Source organism: Dendrobates tinctorius, unplaced genomic scaffold (genome assembly GCF_039654945.1).
Source record: "Dendrobates tinctorius isolate UK_male_01 unplaced genomic scaffold, ASM3965494v1 ptg000250l, whole genome shotgun sequence".
NCBI lineage: Eukaryota > Metazoa > Chordata > Amphibia > Anura > Dendrobatidae > Dendrobates > Dendrobates tinctorius.
In genome coordinates this window covers 18,484,374-18,501,150 of record NW_027361917.1, presented here as the reverse complement: position 1 = coordinate 18,501,150, position 16,777 = coordinate 18,484,374, and the positions used below count along the sequence as shown (strand labels likewise).

The window sequence follows — 16,777 nt, the reverse complement described above, 5'->3', positions numbered from 1 at the left end:
ATAAATGAGCCCATAATAGCTCCTTAAGCAGCTTGCCGGCGACTGGCACATCCATCTCTAAAGCTGAGAAGAGTAATAAAACCTTAATCTTAAAACATATAAGTTTACCCCAGGGGGGTCAAAGAGGATTTAACCTTTTCTGGATATGTCATTAAACGCCATTGTAGCATCAAGTGAAATTTTCTTATTTAATTTACAGCCTGATTTTTATTTTGCAGGAAAATACAGATGAGACCATTAACGTCCTTAATAGAGAACGCTATTGTTATGCGGTGAACGGTTCCTGGCGGTGTTAGAGGTACATCTCCTTCACTAAATGGTAAATTATATAAAGGCCAAATGATACGGCGCTGACCTATATAGCCGCACACTTCAATGCTCTGGGCCTGTTTCAGGGCAATGCAGCACATTTCACAAGATAATGAAGCACAGCATGCATTGAAAAGCATGCCATCAAGGCCGACGCGTGCGCCGCTCCCCACAGAAAACACGGCCACATTATTTATTTAAAAACCTTATCCTGAGGCAGGAAAGGTGCATATTGATTAGATGGAAATAATTAGAGCGCAATTCAAACTATCCGAAGCAGAACTGTCAAGGTCACGATCAGCATAAGCCGGTTTACAGTGGCTTCCTCCTGCCTTATCCTATACAATATCTATATACGACATCTGGACAAAGCAAGCTCTGCGCCACAATGTCCAAATCTCAGAAAACAATCACAAGCAGGAAAAAAAAGGAACAAAAAAATCCATCGGATGCCTTCATTAGTAGATCTCCGTGCCGGGAAACTCATGACAAGGAATCGTGGCAGAAGAACATGACATGAATGATTTTTTGGGGCAAAATGTTCTGTGTCTCTGAGCACGCATTTGCCTTCATGTTCCTTTCTATGGTCATGCTCCAGTTGAGCCGTATGATTTCTAGATTGTGCCTCGCACCACAAAATACTTTTTTTCCTCTTTCAGCATAATGTCTTCGGAGCATGCTCATCTACATCGCCTCACAGGCTTGCTAAGTAGGCCACATTGACCAAAATTTACACAATGTCGCCTCATATTGTAGACAGGGACGCAAAAAACATAAAATCAGTTCTGAGAGAACCTCGCTAACACTGGATAACATGCGAAGATGACGAGCAAGATATATTAGCCTCATAATACTTTCATTTTTCAGCTAGACAAGGCACGCAAGCGATTTTACCTTTGTATCTCTTTCTTTACAGTATAACGCCCCCAGAAGGGCCTATTGTCAAACTGTTAAAAGATAACTGTCCTTTCAGGCAACTTTTCTGAATAAGCCATCATGGGTGTGTGCATGCAAAATAACACTATATCGGCCTACTATATGACTTGCATCCAGCAATTTCATCAGTTTTCCCCTCTGCAACCTCTGCCTCTAATTTGCACTTCTTTCTAAACTGGTTAAAAGAGACTGGCTGCTAGGATGTCTCAAATACATAGAAACAGAGGGATTCCTGCTCTTATTTCCCTGTTTTAGTCAGTTACAGAAAAAGCAGCAGTGGGAAAGACATTGCCCAGCAGTACTGAGCTGTGTGGCTGTGAATCCAGCACTATAGTGAGGTAAAACAGTTACTTGAAAGATGCAGCTTGATCTGCCTGTGTCTCATTGTCAATTGCTCCTCACTAGTGATGAGCGAATAGCATTGTTGCTCGGGTTTTCCCGAGCATGTTCGGGTGTCCTCCGAGTATTTTGGCGTGCTCGAAGATTTAGTTTTCGTCGTCTCAGCTGCATGATTAGCAACTTGTAGACAGCCTGAATACATTTGGTAATTGCCTAACAAACAGGCATTGCACACATGTATTCAGGCTGTCTAGCAGTTGCAAATCATGCACATGAAAACTAAATCACTGATTAGCTTCAAATTGCTGTCTAGCAAAGATCTTATGCCTAGTTCACACGATATTTTCTACCCTGCTCTGCACTCCATTAAAGAAGTTGCTCACTTTCAATTAAGTTTCTACCCAGGAATCAATTTGTTATTAAAGAAATTGCATTGTGCAACCCATCCCCTGGTCCACCAACGAGTTCCGGCACTTCTCTCGGTCTCTGGCATAGGTTAGACATTGATGCCACCTTGAAAGTGCGGCAACCAGTCAGTGAGGCTTGGCGGCTCTTGCCAGTGTAGTTGGGACGCTCCCTTGAGCTCACAGGTTGGCGGCCACACTGTCGACGTGACATCAGTGCTGCAGCCAATGCCATGTTCAGGGAGCAGGAGCAGAGACTCCCCAGAGGACCCGGGGAAGGGGAGTACAGAAAGTTTAAAGTTTTATCGAATACTAAAGCAGGGGTAGAAACGTAATCGAAAGACAACAACCCCTTTAAGGTAAAAATGGTATTCAGAAGTGCTCTATCCATATGCACTGACTTCAGTGAGTCTAAAATTAAAAAAAAATTAGCTTTTATATTTTTGGTTTCCAAATTTTTATCAGGACAAAATTGGACAGTCTACCACATTATTGTGTCTGGCTAAAAAGATAGACGCCATTGGAAATTAGGTCAAAAGGAACATAAAGTTTCACAATTTAGACTCCGAATGCTTTATTGAAATCAATAGCTATGTCAGGGGGCACACCTGACCCAAAAACTGTATTTCACCTATTCAGAGAGAAGCCTCCGACCGAGCACAGGCTGGGGAGAGCACCGGGGCGTGATCTCAGGATTACTTACTGATAAAATAGTGGTCTAACTAGCCACAAGAGCTTAGAGCGATCTGCCCATTTCTTCTTTGAAAGTGATATTTTTGACTTTAGACATTTATGGCATATCCACAAGACATGCCATCAGTGACTGATGGGCAGCTGTCTCATCCGGGCACCTGCATCTATCTCCAGACCAGAGATCCGGTGACACTGGACCCACCTAGTGAGATGGCCGATGGCTACCATTACAAGTCAGGGCATTTATGAAGAACTGGCCATGCGGCTCTTTTTATTTACTTCTATGAAAGCCACAATTGAGCTTTCTCATTCGACAGATGGGTATGAAAATTCGATATTCGGCAGTGATTATCTGGTTGAAATGATCACACAACGCTCATCACCGATCTGTGGTAGGGGTGTTGCTGGACTACATAGAAGCAGGTTTACTAGTCCTCCTGCTGAAAAAAAACAGTGATTTTATAAAAACTACACTAAGCAGCCCAAATAACATATTGCTAAAATCATGATGTCTGCCCCTACATCTGGTGACAGATTCCCAATAATAAAACTCATATACTGTACACAGACGTGTCCATACTATACATAGACTCCTGTATACTGTACACAGGCGCTTCTATACTGTACACAGAGGCCTCTATACTGTAAACAGGCGCCTCTATACTGTACAAAGGTGCCATTATATTGTACACAGAGGCCTCTATACTGTGCACAGATGCTTCTAAACTGTACATAGATGTCTCCATAATGTACACAGGCGCCTCTTTACTGTACACATGTAGGGAAGGTGACCTGACGGACGGACAGACGCGTCAGAATAGGGAAAGGAAGGTTTGCACAGTTTAGACAGGTGTCAGTTATTACAGTGGGGAAACAGCTAGGAAAGTGTAGTGGACGTGCAGTACCTTGGGTTGACCATTAGAGGGCAGGGAGGAGTGTGAGCATAGGACTTGACATCAGCTTAGGGCTTAAGAAACCGTTGGTCATGGGGGGCGGAGTTATAGGGAACCGGGAAAGATATAAATTTGAAGGAGGGTTCCAGAAAGTTCCAGTCCCCAGGGGGAGCTCAAGTGATAAGGACACTGTGACAGTTGTGGCACCGTGAGGAAAACCCAACCAGGGGTACTGAGGAGAGAGAAAGTCGGGGGGGGTCCTGACATAAAGTACCGCAATATAGACGAGGCTCCGGGTGTGGGACACCGTATTTGGAATGACGTTGGACCAGTAAAATTACTGTTGGTGCATAGACCTACGGCGGCCACAGTGGCGGTGCTGTCAGAAACGTCTCAGAGTGTAAAAGGGACGGTACGTACATATACGTCCCTGGAGAAAGTACGTGTCACAAGGTGTTCTGTCACCGGAGAGTTGTGCAGAGAAGTGCGGTGTGTTGAGAGGCCGTCTGTTGGACGGCGACAAAGCGAATAAACTTGGACCTGTTGCACCCGAAGCTGCCTCCAGCCAGTGTCTGTGCGTTACTGCGCGGTATACAGAGGGACCACCCCCCAGCCCGACCCACCAACTCTACACACAGGCACCTCCATACTGTACATAGGCATCTCTATACAGTACATAGTCGCCTCTATACTGTACACAAGCACCTCTATACTGTACACAGAGGCCTATATACTGTACACAGACATCTCCATTCTGTACACAGGCAGCTCTTTACGGTACATTAACGTCTCCACACTGTACATAGGCGCCTCTATATTGGACACAGACGTCTCAATACTGTACACAGGCGCCGCTAAACTGTACATAGGCGTTTCTATACTGTACACAGGGTCTCCACACTGTACACAGGTGCCTCTATACTGTACATAGGTGTCTCTATAATGTACACAGGGTCTCCACACTGTACACAGGTGACTCTATACTGTACACAGGTGTCTCCATACTGTACATAGGCATCTCTATACAGTACACAGATGTCTCTATACTGTACATAGGTGCCTCTATACTGTACACAGGCGCCTCTAAACTGTACACATGGTCTCCACACTGTACACAGATCCCTCTATACTGTACACAAGTGTCTCCATACAGTACATAGGCATCTCTATACTGTACACAAGTGTCTCCATACTGTACATAGGCATCTCTATACTGTACGCATGCTCCTTTATACTGTACATGAGCGTCTCTATACTGTACACACAAACAAAATAGGAAGCACACTGTAGCGCCACAGCATGCAAACATGAAAAATGAATTGCATTACTGCATTAGAAATATGAAAAATTCAGAAAGCTTATCACATAAAATGGCCAATTTATGTGTACCTGGAAGCCACGGTATGGTGTTTCTCGTTTTCCAGGACCCTAACCTAATGCCAATCCTCACTTAGACTAAAGTCTTCATCTGTATGGGAACCTATGTAAATCCTGTCCTTAGACTGAAATCTATATCTCTGTGGAGGGGTGGTGGCCCTGCTGTGATTAAACTAACAGGTGGAGTGCTCAGTCAGAAGGTAAATTAATACAAATTTCAAAAAACTGACTGTCACATCAAATTGTAAACTAAGTGTGAACAGGTGCTTAACCTAGAGTCACCAACTCATATACACTCAAACAAAATAGGAAGTAGGTTAAGCACCTGTTCACACTTAGTTTGTGCTTGGATGTGACGGACAGTTTTTTTTAAATCTATACTGTACACAGCCATCTCTATACTGTACACAGGCACCTCTATATTGTACACAGGTGCCTCTATAATGTACTCAGGCATCTCAATACTGTACACAGAGGCCTCTATACTGTACACAGGCACCTCTATACTGTACACAGAGGCCTCTATACTGTACATAGATGTCTCCATACTGTACACAGGCGCCTCTTTACAGTATAGAGGCGCCTGTGTACAGTAAAGAGGTGCCTGTGTACAGTATGAAGACATCTATGTACAGTACAGAGGCACCTGTGTACAGTACACAAGGGTCTCCATACTGTAGACAGGCGCCTCCATACTGTACACAGGCGTCTCTATACTGTACAGAGACCTCTATACTGTACACAGGTGCTTCTATACTGTACACAGGCGCCTCTACACTGTACACAGGTGCCTCTATACTGTACACAGGCGCCTCTATACTGTACACAGAGGCCTCTATAAAGTACTGTACACAGATGTCTCCATACTGTACACAGGCGTCTCTTTACTGTACACAGACACCTCTATACTGTACACAAGAGCCTCTATACTGTACACAGACATCTCTATACTGTACATAGAGGCCTCTATACTGTACACAAAGGCCTCTATACTGTACACAGATGCCTCTATACTGTACACAGATGCCTCTATACTGTAGAGAGGTCTCTATACTGTACACAGAGGCCTCTATACTGTACACAGAGGCCTCTATAGTGTACACAGGTGCCTCTATACTGTATACAGGTGCCTATATAGTGTACACAGGCCCCTCTATATTGTACACAGGCGCCTCTATACTGTACACAGGCACCTCTATCCTGTACACAGAGGCCTCTATACTGTACACAAAGGCCTCTATTCTATACACAGACGCCTCTATACTGTGCACAGGTACTTCTATACTGTATACAGAGGCCTGTATACTGTACACAGGTACTTCCATACTGTACACAGGCCTCTATACTGTACACAGGCGCCTCTATACTGTGCACATGTACTTCTATACTGTACACAGAGGCCTCTGTACTGTACACAGGTACTTCCATGCTGTACACAGGCCTCTATACTGTATTCAGGCATCTCAATACTGTACACAGAGGCCTTTGCACTGTACACAGGCACCTCTATACTGTACACAGAGGCCTCTATACTGTACACAGTTGTCTCCATACTGTACACAGGTGCCTCTTTGCTGTACATAGATGTCTCCATACTGTACATAGGCGCCTCTTTACAGTATAGAGGCGCCTGTGTACAGTAAAGAGGTGCCTGTGTACAGTATGAAGACATCTATGTACTACTGTACATAGATGTCTTCATACTGTACACAGGCACCTCTTTACTGTACACAGGCGCCTCTATACTGTAAAGAGGCGCCTATGTACAGTATGGAGACATCTATGTACAGCAAAGAGGCACCTGTGTACAGTATGTAGACAACTGTGTACAGTATAGAGGCCTCTGTGTACAGTATAGTACACAGAGGTCTCCATACTGTAAACGGGCGCCTCTATACTGTAGACAGGTGCCTCCATACTATACACAGGCATCTCTATACTGTACAGAGACCTCTATACTGTACACAGGTGCCTCTATACTGTATAGAGACCTCTATACTGTACACAGGTGCCTCTATACTGTACACAGGCGCCTCCATACTGTACACAGGCCTCTATACTGTAGACAGATGCCTCTATACTGTAGACAGGCGCCTCTATACTGTACACAGACACCTCTATACTGTACACAGACACCTCTATACTGTAGACAGATGCCTCTATACTGTACACAGGCATTTCTATACTGTACACAAAGGCCTCTATACCATACAAAGGTCTCTATACTGTACACAGAGGCCTCTATACTGTACACAGGTACTTCTATACTGTACACAGTCGCCTCTATACTGTACATAGGCGCCTCTAGACTGTACACAGGTGTCTCTATAGTGTATACAGGCTCCTCTATATTGTACACAGGCGCCTCTATCCTGTACACAGAGGCCTCTATACTGTACACAAAGGCCTCTATACTGTACATAGGCGCCTCTAGACTGTACACAGGTGTCTCTATAGTGTATACAGGCTCCTCTATATTGTACACAGGCGCCTCTATCCTGTACAAAGAGGCCTCTATACTGTACACAAAGGCCTCTATACTGTACACAGGTGCCTCTATACTGTACACAGGCGCCTCTATACTGTATACAGGTACTTCTATACTGTACACAGAGGCCTCTGTACTGTACACAGGTACTTCTAAACTGTACACAGAGGCCTCTGTACTGTACAAAGGTACTTCCATACTGTACACAGGCGCCTCTATGCTGTACACAGGTACATCTATACTGTACACAGTCGCCTCTATACTTTACACAAGCGCCTCTATGCTGTACAGAGGCGCCTCTATCCTGTACACAGGCGCCTCTATACTGTACATAGGCACCTCTAAGTATTCACTGATGCCTCTATACTGTACACAGGCGCTTTTCTGACTCACTGCACCTTCTAAGGCAGCAGGTCACTAAATTCAGGCTCTATTTTATAGATGCACTCGGTGCTTATTGCCTCTTCTCCATAAATGTTGCAGATGCAGTAACAAAACAGAGGTAACACGTAGCAAACACTAGAGTGCACAGAACATCAGACAAGAGCCATGATGAAAGACAGGCAGCAGGAAATCACCATGTTTGTGTCCGATGATCAAGTCAGACAGGAAAGCAAATTCAATTGACAAAGCGTTTTGTACAGTAGGTTACACTACCAACATGCTGTCATTTTCAGATTTTCTCTGCTCGCGTTTACTGAGTCATGAAAGCATCTGTATCTTGTCTTGTTCTGCTCCATCACGAAGATCACATATAGCTCTAGGAAACTGAAGGAGCAGTCGGCCACCAATCCCTGTCGTAAAATTGCAAATCCTGTAATGTGATCACCAAGCAATAATGAGAATATCGTAATAGAATGTCGAAAACAAGTACCTGACACTAAACTGTCGCCTGAACATTGCAAAATTCCTCTATTTAGGTTCCCTCCATTCACTTTCAAGCCTTAAAGGGTTGTTCTCATCTGCAACAACTTTATGCATTGACTTCTTCATGCAGCGCCTTGGCTTTCAAGAAATACTGTACACAGAATTGTCTTCCGGCTTTCTTTTGCGATTTGTAGCCACTAAATTAATATCACGTGTCGGTTTTGTTTTCTTCCAATTTTCTGGGATACAACACAGGTCATCTGTGATCTCTACAATGGATGTACTTGTGCCTAGAGGGGATCCGCCTGCTGTAACCCAGGACAACAATAATAAACATGTCTAATGATGTCATTTCACGGCTTTATTCCTTTCCCATGTGGGATTTTTTTTTATAAAGTCCTGTAAAAAAGTAAAACCTAGAGAAAGCCACATGTAAACTACAAATAATGAATATATCTGCACTTACCTCCCCATCCTGGCAGGACATGAATCTGCCTCGGGACTTGTGCCAGTGCCCATTATTGTTCCTCTATCTTTAAGTTTATAGCTTTCTCACGGACCCATAGATTTTATTGCTGAGTTTGATCCGACACTCGATCAATATTGGGCGTGTCTTTGCGATTTTGTACGGTCCGCTTAAACCGCAAAAAATCATGGACATGTGAACAGCCCCGTAGACTTTCATAGGTACAAGTGCAATCCGTAACAAAAATATGTGAAAAACTGTGTGATTGAACCCTAGGAGGCCCTCTTCTGTTTATGTCCTGTCCACCCCTCCATACAACCTTACAACAATCACAACTGATATCTAATATACACTGGCCCTTATGGAATCAATACGTTTGTAGACATCGGAGTAAGGACTAAAGAAAATTTCAGAACAGATCTTATTACTAAAAATTCGAACTGCTCCGGAGTGAATGTCTGTGAGAAGGAACCGCCAAACACATAGAGCTAAGTGTTAACTGTGCTGTCTGCACTGTGGATATAACATGCTCTTTTCCATTGCATAGAGAACCGTGTTTAATAAATAATTATATTTCAATCTGTAGCTCCAAGCAATGCGGTGGCAGGCAGCGCTCGCTAACAAGGTAGAGCGGAGAATGCCACGGCTGCCGCTTAGCGTGTTACTCTACGGCACGTTGCTTATTTACACCTAAGTACACTGCACGCGTAACGAATAATGGAGCAAAGCAAGGGATGATAGAACAACGCTGACTATTACGTGTATGCAGAATAAAAGGAGTTAAATCGTAGGGAAATTACAGCTTCATTTATTGGAAAACCTTGTCTCTCCATGTACAAAATGGCTGCAGACTAAAGAGTATGCCACAAAGATTAAATGAACATATGAGCAAGCAAGTGACATGATGATGACTTATCATCTCATTCTTATCTTCCATTCCTGCCTGGTAAATATTTACAGAGCTTCATGCATTGAAAACCATAGTTGACATTAGCAAACAATGGCGGTGATACAGTACAAAGAGCCCCGATGGTGCGCATTATGCAGAATGTGTTATGTGAGCTCAGTGATTTATATAAAATTAAACACTTTCTATAATCAGAGTTTCATAAAGTAACACTATAAAGCCACTGACCAGGATTAGAACACATGGTTGCTTTCTTGCAGAAACAGCGCCACACTTGTCAGTGTGATGTACCTAGTATTGCAGCTGCACCATTTGCATGGGAGTGGGAATACCGCCTCTTACCTTACAGCATCGGTGACCATTCTATTTGATTAGCTGGCCTGGCACAATGTCACATGTGGGTAAACCCATAACAATCATGTAACGACAAGCTGGCTAATCAAAGTAAGAGCCACGGACACGTAATTGGCGGAACTCGAAGGTCAAGGCCAATTAAATAAATTCGCACCAACTCTACTTGGCTGTAATACTCCACGCAGCCTACAGACATGTGTGACACTGTTTTGGGAAGCAGGTAACCATGTTTTTCCAAAAATGTTCAAATTACTTAAATGGCTGAGCATTTTCAATTGTGTAAAATGTTAAACTAGTTAAAAACTATAGATCTTACAAATCGGCCACCAAAACTGAATGTCACTGCAAATATCAACAATCCAAAACGGGTCATCATTAATTTCGGAATTAGATGTTTCATGACATCAAATATATCCCAATACTCCTTGAGGCACAATATACTGACATTAATGACCCACACAAATCCTTTAGACTAAAGCATTGAATTGCCGATAAACATTAAAAAAATGTCTTAAATCACCATTTTCATCACCAATAGTCTAATGTGTTGGTCGTCCAGAATCTCCTCATGTATATTTTCAGGGAAAGATAGGATTATAATTCCTATATTTCAAAATCACCTGATCCTAGGCTGATCCCCATGATAGACTACAAAAAATCCTTATGTAATCTACAAATGTTTATGGGGTAATCCGGAGAGACAGTTTGTCATTTCTAAGCTGTCTATACTCTCATGGTTCCATCTGACAAATCTGTTTTTGACAAAATCTTTTTTAAAAGGTGCATTCACCATATCCAACAACATATCAATTGAAATATCTTTAGTATAGTTGTACTTTAAGGTTGTACTATAAAGTCTTGCTAAAGTAGTGCTTTAGAAATGGTACTTACACAATCTCGTCATTTTGGAACTCCAGTTGTCCACATGTATCTTCAAAGTCTTCGCCACCTCCTCTTGCTGTGCCCTCAACAGTTTTATAGGGTACAATAACAGTTCCTCGAGCGCCAGAGGTTCTCAGAACTTTCACTTCCATGACGCCAACGCTCTCACTAACGTGGTTAATTGGTTCCTCGAAGGTAAAGATACCAGCATGATCATCATCAAAGATTGTAACAGTGGCTGTTGTAGGTGACCCGAGACATGCAAGTGAGGTTACATGATTTGACTCAAAATTTACTTCTGTGGTTTCAGCGTTAACTCGAACATTGCTCAGATGGACCAAAAAGTTTTCATCTTCTTCAAAAATGTCATCATCAATAATGCCAACTCGAATCTCTTTTTGTGTCTCTCCAGGCTTAAATACAACCATTCCTTCAGTAAATTCATAATCTGATCCGGCATTTGCTGTGCCATCTTCTGTTCTGAAATCTACAAAGACCGTGTTGGTTAAATCACCACCCCGACGAATAATTGTTAGTGCCACTGTTCCACAGTTCTCTAGGCATTGGTAAGTTGCTTGTTCAAAGTAAATCTTGCTAACTGGATCATTTTCTATGATGTCATTATTAACCTCATGCATACTGACCGCTTTCCTTGCCTGATCTGCTGCATGCCTTTTTAAAATATTGCCAGCACCAGTCATCAATCGCGTAGCTTGGATGCGATAAAATGCTCTGCTTTTTTGCTGCTGGCTCAAAACTTGATAGTTAGCTAGCTCAATCAACTGTTCCATTTCTTTCTCAGGGTGTTTTTGTTTTAGTTCCTTCAAAATCCGAGCCATGTCTCGTCTTGCCTCCTCATCATCTTGGTCCTTCTCATCAACTTCAAGAACTAAAGAGCCATCAAGAAAGTTCTCTGTGTGGGAGTTGAGAGCCTTACCATCCATCTCAATATCAGCTTTGGAGGATGGTCTGTCTCCTTCTGTTTCAATGATCATTCCTCTCTGCTTTCCAGCCCGATACCTCTTATAGACGTATTTGTAAAACAGCAACCTCCGGTCTGCGACCCAAGCGAACACGACACAAATAGGAAAGAAGAAAAAAGTGAGCAAACTTTCCCAAACTTCGACAATGCCAGGTGAAAAAACGGACAAGATCATATACAGCCAAGTATAGGCAAAGATGCTCCAAGCTGCGGTGACAAAGAAAACTCTAAGATGTTTAATCCTTCTGGTTTCTCCATCAGGTACTACATAGACGCAAAGAGCAATAATAATGAACATATTGAATGCAGCACTGCCTACAATTGTGCTAGGACCAAGGTCCCCAGCCTGAAAGTTATGGCCACATACTTCAATCACAGAAAGAAGAATTTCGGGAGCAGAGGAACCAAGAGCCATAAGGGTCAAGTTGGAGACAGTCTCATTCCATATTCTCACTGTTGTCTTTGTAGTTTCACCATTTGGTTTCTTGATAGTTATCTCTTTTTCTTGAGATGTAATTACTTCAATAGAGGACATGAAACGATCAGCTATGATCGATACACCTAGGAACATGTAGACCATGGCCACAAAATATACCGTAGCTCTTGCAATTTTATCACCATATGAAGGGTTTTGTGGCAACCAGATTGGTAAAATGACTCCTTCTTTACAATAATAGGAACCAGTGCAAGGATCACTTGTTTCATTGTAAGGAGAAGGGGTGGTTTCGCCATATATTGTTCCCACATGGCACAGAAGAGGCACAAAAACAAGTAGATAGAATCCAGGAGGGAAGATAGATACTTTCCTTGTTCCCATCATGATAATGGCTACACGTGGCAAATTTCCAGTTGCTTAGCAATCTGAAATGAGAATAAGAAATAGTGTGTTACAATTCATCATCATTATTGACATATTCAGGTATCAAAACCACAAAAAGTTAAAATCTTGTTTGACCTCTCAACAAAATGTTACCACTCAAGTTTCATCTCGTAGGGTTTATTGCACGATGTTGACCCTTTCTTAAAGAAAGCAAAACAATGCCCTAATTGATAAAGTCCATCAAGCAATTCAGTCCATATCTAGCAAAGAAGTAAAAAGTAGAAGAACATCACCATACCAATAATTTATTTTAAGCAATAAATAATGATAAAAAAATAAGCTTAATAAATATGCTGACATCCTACTATTATTACTTCTTCAACCTCTTTTTAAATAAAAGCTGGAATGAATGGACTACCTGTGACGCTAGCCACTTTTCACGGCCAAGCCAAGAAGTTCACTGTCAGAAGCCAGGAGAGTACATCATAAACAGAATGAAGAGACAAAAGCGTAGTCAGGTAAGGTTCCGAGGTCAGAGTACCAGGTAGACAGCGGATCTGAGCAGAAGGGGTTAAACTGACGGATTTGTCAGAACGAGGTCCAAGGTCAGGCAACGAAAGATCAACAAACAGAACTTGAGGCACAGAGGAAACAAACCACACAAGTTGAATAAATATCTGGCAGAGGTCTGGGAGAAACAGCTCAGTTAAGTAGCATGGCAATCTCCTGGGATAATGAACACTTGGAGACAGCCAAGCTTCCCAGTCTCAGATTGAATAGTCGAGCTGTCATTCAGCACAATGACAGCTCAGCACGCCCCTGTACCAGATTGGATGGCTGAGCTGTCAGTAACTGCATCCCAGACACAGTGAGGGGAGGAACCGTGACGCTACCATGCAATGTTTAACAGGTTGAGTTCACCATGGAAGTTGGCAATATTACAGAGTAAGTCCTTCTTCACACTTATGGATGTGAGGGGCTTATACCTGCTATTTAAAGGGACTGATACCTGCTTTTTAATGCCATCTTCCTATATGTGAAGTGCTCGCTCTGCCAATCTCTGACAGCAGCAATGACCCACCTCAGCCAGAGATTGACTATGTGGCATTTCCAGTGTGCCCAGAAGCAGAACCCATCAGGGACATGGTGAGCATCAGAAAAAGAGAAGAGGGAAAATCGGAGGAATTCAGTAATGATTTAAAAATTATAGGCATGACAACTTTACGGACAGTACAGGTTGATTACATGTCCACTTCTACTGAAACAGATGGTATGAACTATTGCATAAATTGCATAATATATGCAATTAAAAAATACAGCAGCTTTATATTTTTTCTGTAATATTCCACCTGCCTACTCTAACCTACATTATCAATGACAGAAATGTTGCTGATTATCTACTATGGGTATAAAAAGTTTATACACCCCAATAAAAAGGCCAGTGTTTTGTTAATACCAAGAAGAATAATAGAATAATTTCAAAACTTTTTCCATTTTTAATGTCAACCAGTACTATTCAACTGACTGATAAACAAACAGATCATTTTGGATGGAAAAATAAAAATAACTAAAGTAATGTGTTTGCACAAATATGCACACTTTTAAACTAATACTTTGCTGATGAACCCTTTGAATTTATGACAGTATTCAGGTTTTTTGGGGCAGGAGTCTATCAGTATGGCACATCTAGAATTGGCAATCTTTGCCCACTCTTCCTTGCAGTATCGTGCAAAATCTGATTACAAGGACATCTCCTGTAAAATGCCATTTGCAGGTCATTCACAAATTTTCAGTAGGATTCAGGTCTGAGCTCTTGCTGGGCAATTTCAAAACTTTAATATTTTTCTGGTTAAGTCATTCGTTTGTTGACTTGGAGGTATGATTAGGGTTGTGGTGCTGAAAAGTGAAATTCCTCTTCATCTCCAGCTTTTTAGCATAGGCCTGAAGGTTTGGATGCAAAATGTACAGATATATGGAACAGTTCATAATTACCTCCACCTTGACTAAAGCAAAACAGCCGCAAAGCATAATACTACCACCACCATGCTTCACTGTGGGTATGGTGTTCTTATAATGATGCACAGTGTTGGCTTTGTATCACACAAACCTTTTGGAATTATGGTCAAAAAGTTCAATCATCAGACAATAACATGTTTTCCCATATGCTTTTGGTAGCCTTGATGTAGGTTTTGGAAAAACGTAGTCATGCTTGGATGTCTTTTTTTGTAAGAAAAGGTTTCTGTCTTGCTACCCTGTCACATGTCACATGAAGTACACAACAAGAACTTAGAAGAAATTCCTTCAGCTCCTTTAATACTGCTGATGGTCTCTTGGTAGCCTACTGGACCAATTTTCTTGTCTTTTCATCAATTTTTGAGGGATGTCCAGTTCTAGGTAATGTCACTACTATGCCAAATTTAAGCCACTTCTTGATGACTGTCTTCACTGTTTTCAATGGTATAGCTAATGAAATGGTGTTGCACCCTTCTCAGTTATAAATTTAAACAATGAGATCCCTTTGCTGTGTTGTAAGCTGTTTATAGACCATGGCTTTTGCTATAAAATGCAACTAAGAAATTGTCAGAAAAATCCTACTATAACAGCTAAAGTTCATATGGGTTTAGTCAGAATCACTGTAAAGGATGGCAGCTGACTACTATTTAACATGATTTGAACACATTCCCATATATAAAGAGGTTGTCCATACTTAAGCAACCCCATTATTTTAGTTTTGTTATTTTTTTTCCCCATCAAAATGATTTCAGTTTGTTTCTCAATGGACATTAAGGCTATGTGCACACGTCCGGAATTCCCGCGAATTTTATGCATTTTAGCCGCGTTTTTTCACAGTGAAAACGCATATAATAAGCAACCCATTGAGTTCAATCGCGGAAAAATACGCAGCAGGCTCATTCTTTTTGCGGAATCGGGGGAATTCCGCACACATAGGAATGCATTGTTCCGCTTACTTTCCGCATGAGGCTATGCCCACGATGCGCAGAGTAAGCGGAAAATGTGCGGATAGTACCCAGGGTCTGCAGGAGAGGCCCTGGGTACCTTATCCCTGTAAAAAAAAAGAATTAAAATAAAAAATCATAAAAAATCGTGATATTCTCACCTTCTGGCATCCCACGTCCCACGCAGCGTCCCCAGGCCTCAGTGATGCTCCCGGCAACTCCCGTTCCCAGAGATGCCTTGTGACAATGACCTGTGATGATGTAGCGGTCTCACGTGATGCTACGTCATCTGGGGTGATTGTCGCAAGGCATCGCTGGGAACGGAACTTGCCGGGAGCATCGCTGACGCTTGGGGATGCTGCGTGGGACGCCGGAAAGGGAGAATAACACGATTTTTAATTTTTTTTAATTATTTTTATTATTATATCTTTTTACTATTGATGCCGCATAGGCAGCCTCAATAGTAAAAAGTTGGCCACACTCGTCAAACACTATGTTTGACGAGTGTGACCAACCTGTCAATCATATTCCAAGCGATGCTACAGATCACTTGGAAAGCGCTAGCATTGTGCAACCTACGGTAAGTACGCTTGCAAAATGCTAGTTTTTTGCGGGAATTACGCATGTGGATTTCTCGCATATTTCCAGCGGCAGGGAGTTGCAGAATTGCCGCAGAAAATTCTGCGAAAAATCCGCAAGCGTGCACATAGCCTAAATATGGAAAAGGTTTTGAAATAATTTTTCTTGGTATGATTTTTTTTTTACATGGCAAAAGTCTGCCACTGTAACAGGGGTGTGTAGACTTTTATATCCATTGAATACATAAATACACAGGGCCTTAAATCTCTGGTAATAAGGGCAACAAGACATTTCGCGAGGAGAGTTTTGGTTTGTACTCTATATAAATGTATAAAAGGTGCAGTAAAAATGCCATCATAAATTATAAAGACACTCAGTTATTTTACTCAATTTATGTATCGAAAATCAACTGCAAAGTGAGTTACATTAATAGACAGCAAAGCATTCATATCAAGCAAGAATAGGAAAGTACTTCAGCATTTCCCTCTGTGTACTCGTCTTCATGAAGAGTGATTAAACTATCA

At 42.0% G+C, this 16,777-nt stretch overlaps 1 protein-coding gene across 2 annotated transcripts in view; it reads right to left on the bottom strand.

The window, feature by feature from the left end:
- Positions 1-16,777, bottom strand: part of SLC8A1 (solute carrier family 8 member A1) — a 509,050-nt gene that overhangs the window by 454,932 nt on the left and 37,341 nt on the right. For both annotated transcript variants that reach the window (XM_073557503.1, XM_073557502.1), the window contains exon 2: positions 10,925-12,758. In XM_073557503.1, coding sequence (XP_073413604.1) covers positions 10,925-12,717 — 1,793 coding nt within the window. In that variant the 5' untranslated portion in view covers positions 12,718-12,758. The remainder of the gene's footprint in view (positions 1-10,924; positions 12,759-16,777) is intronic.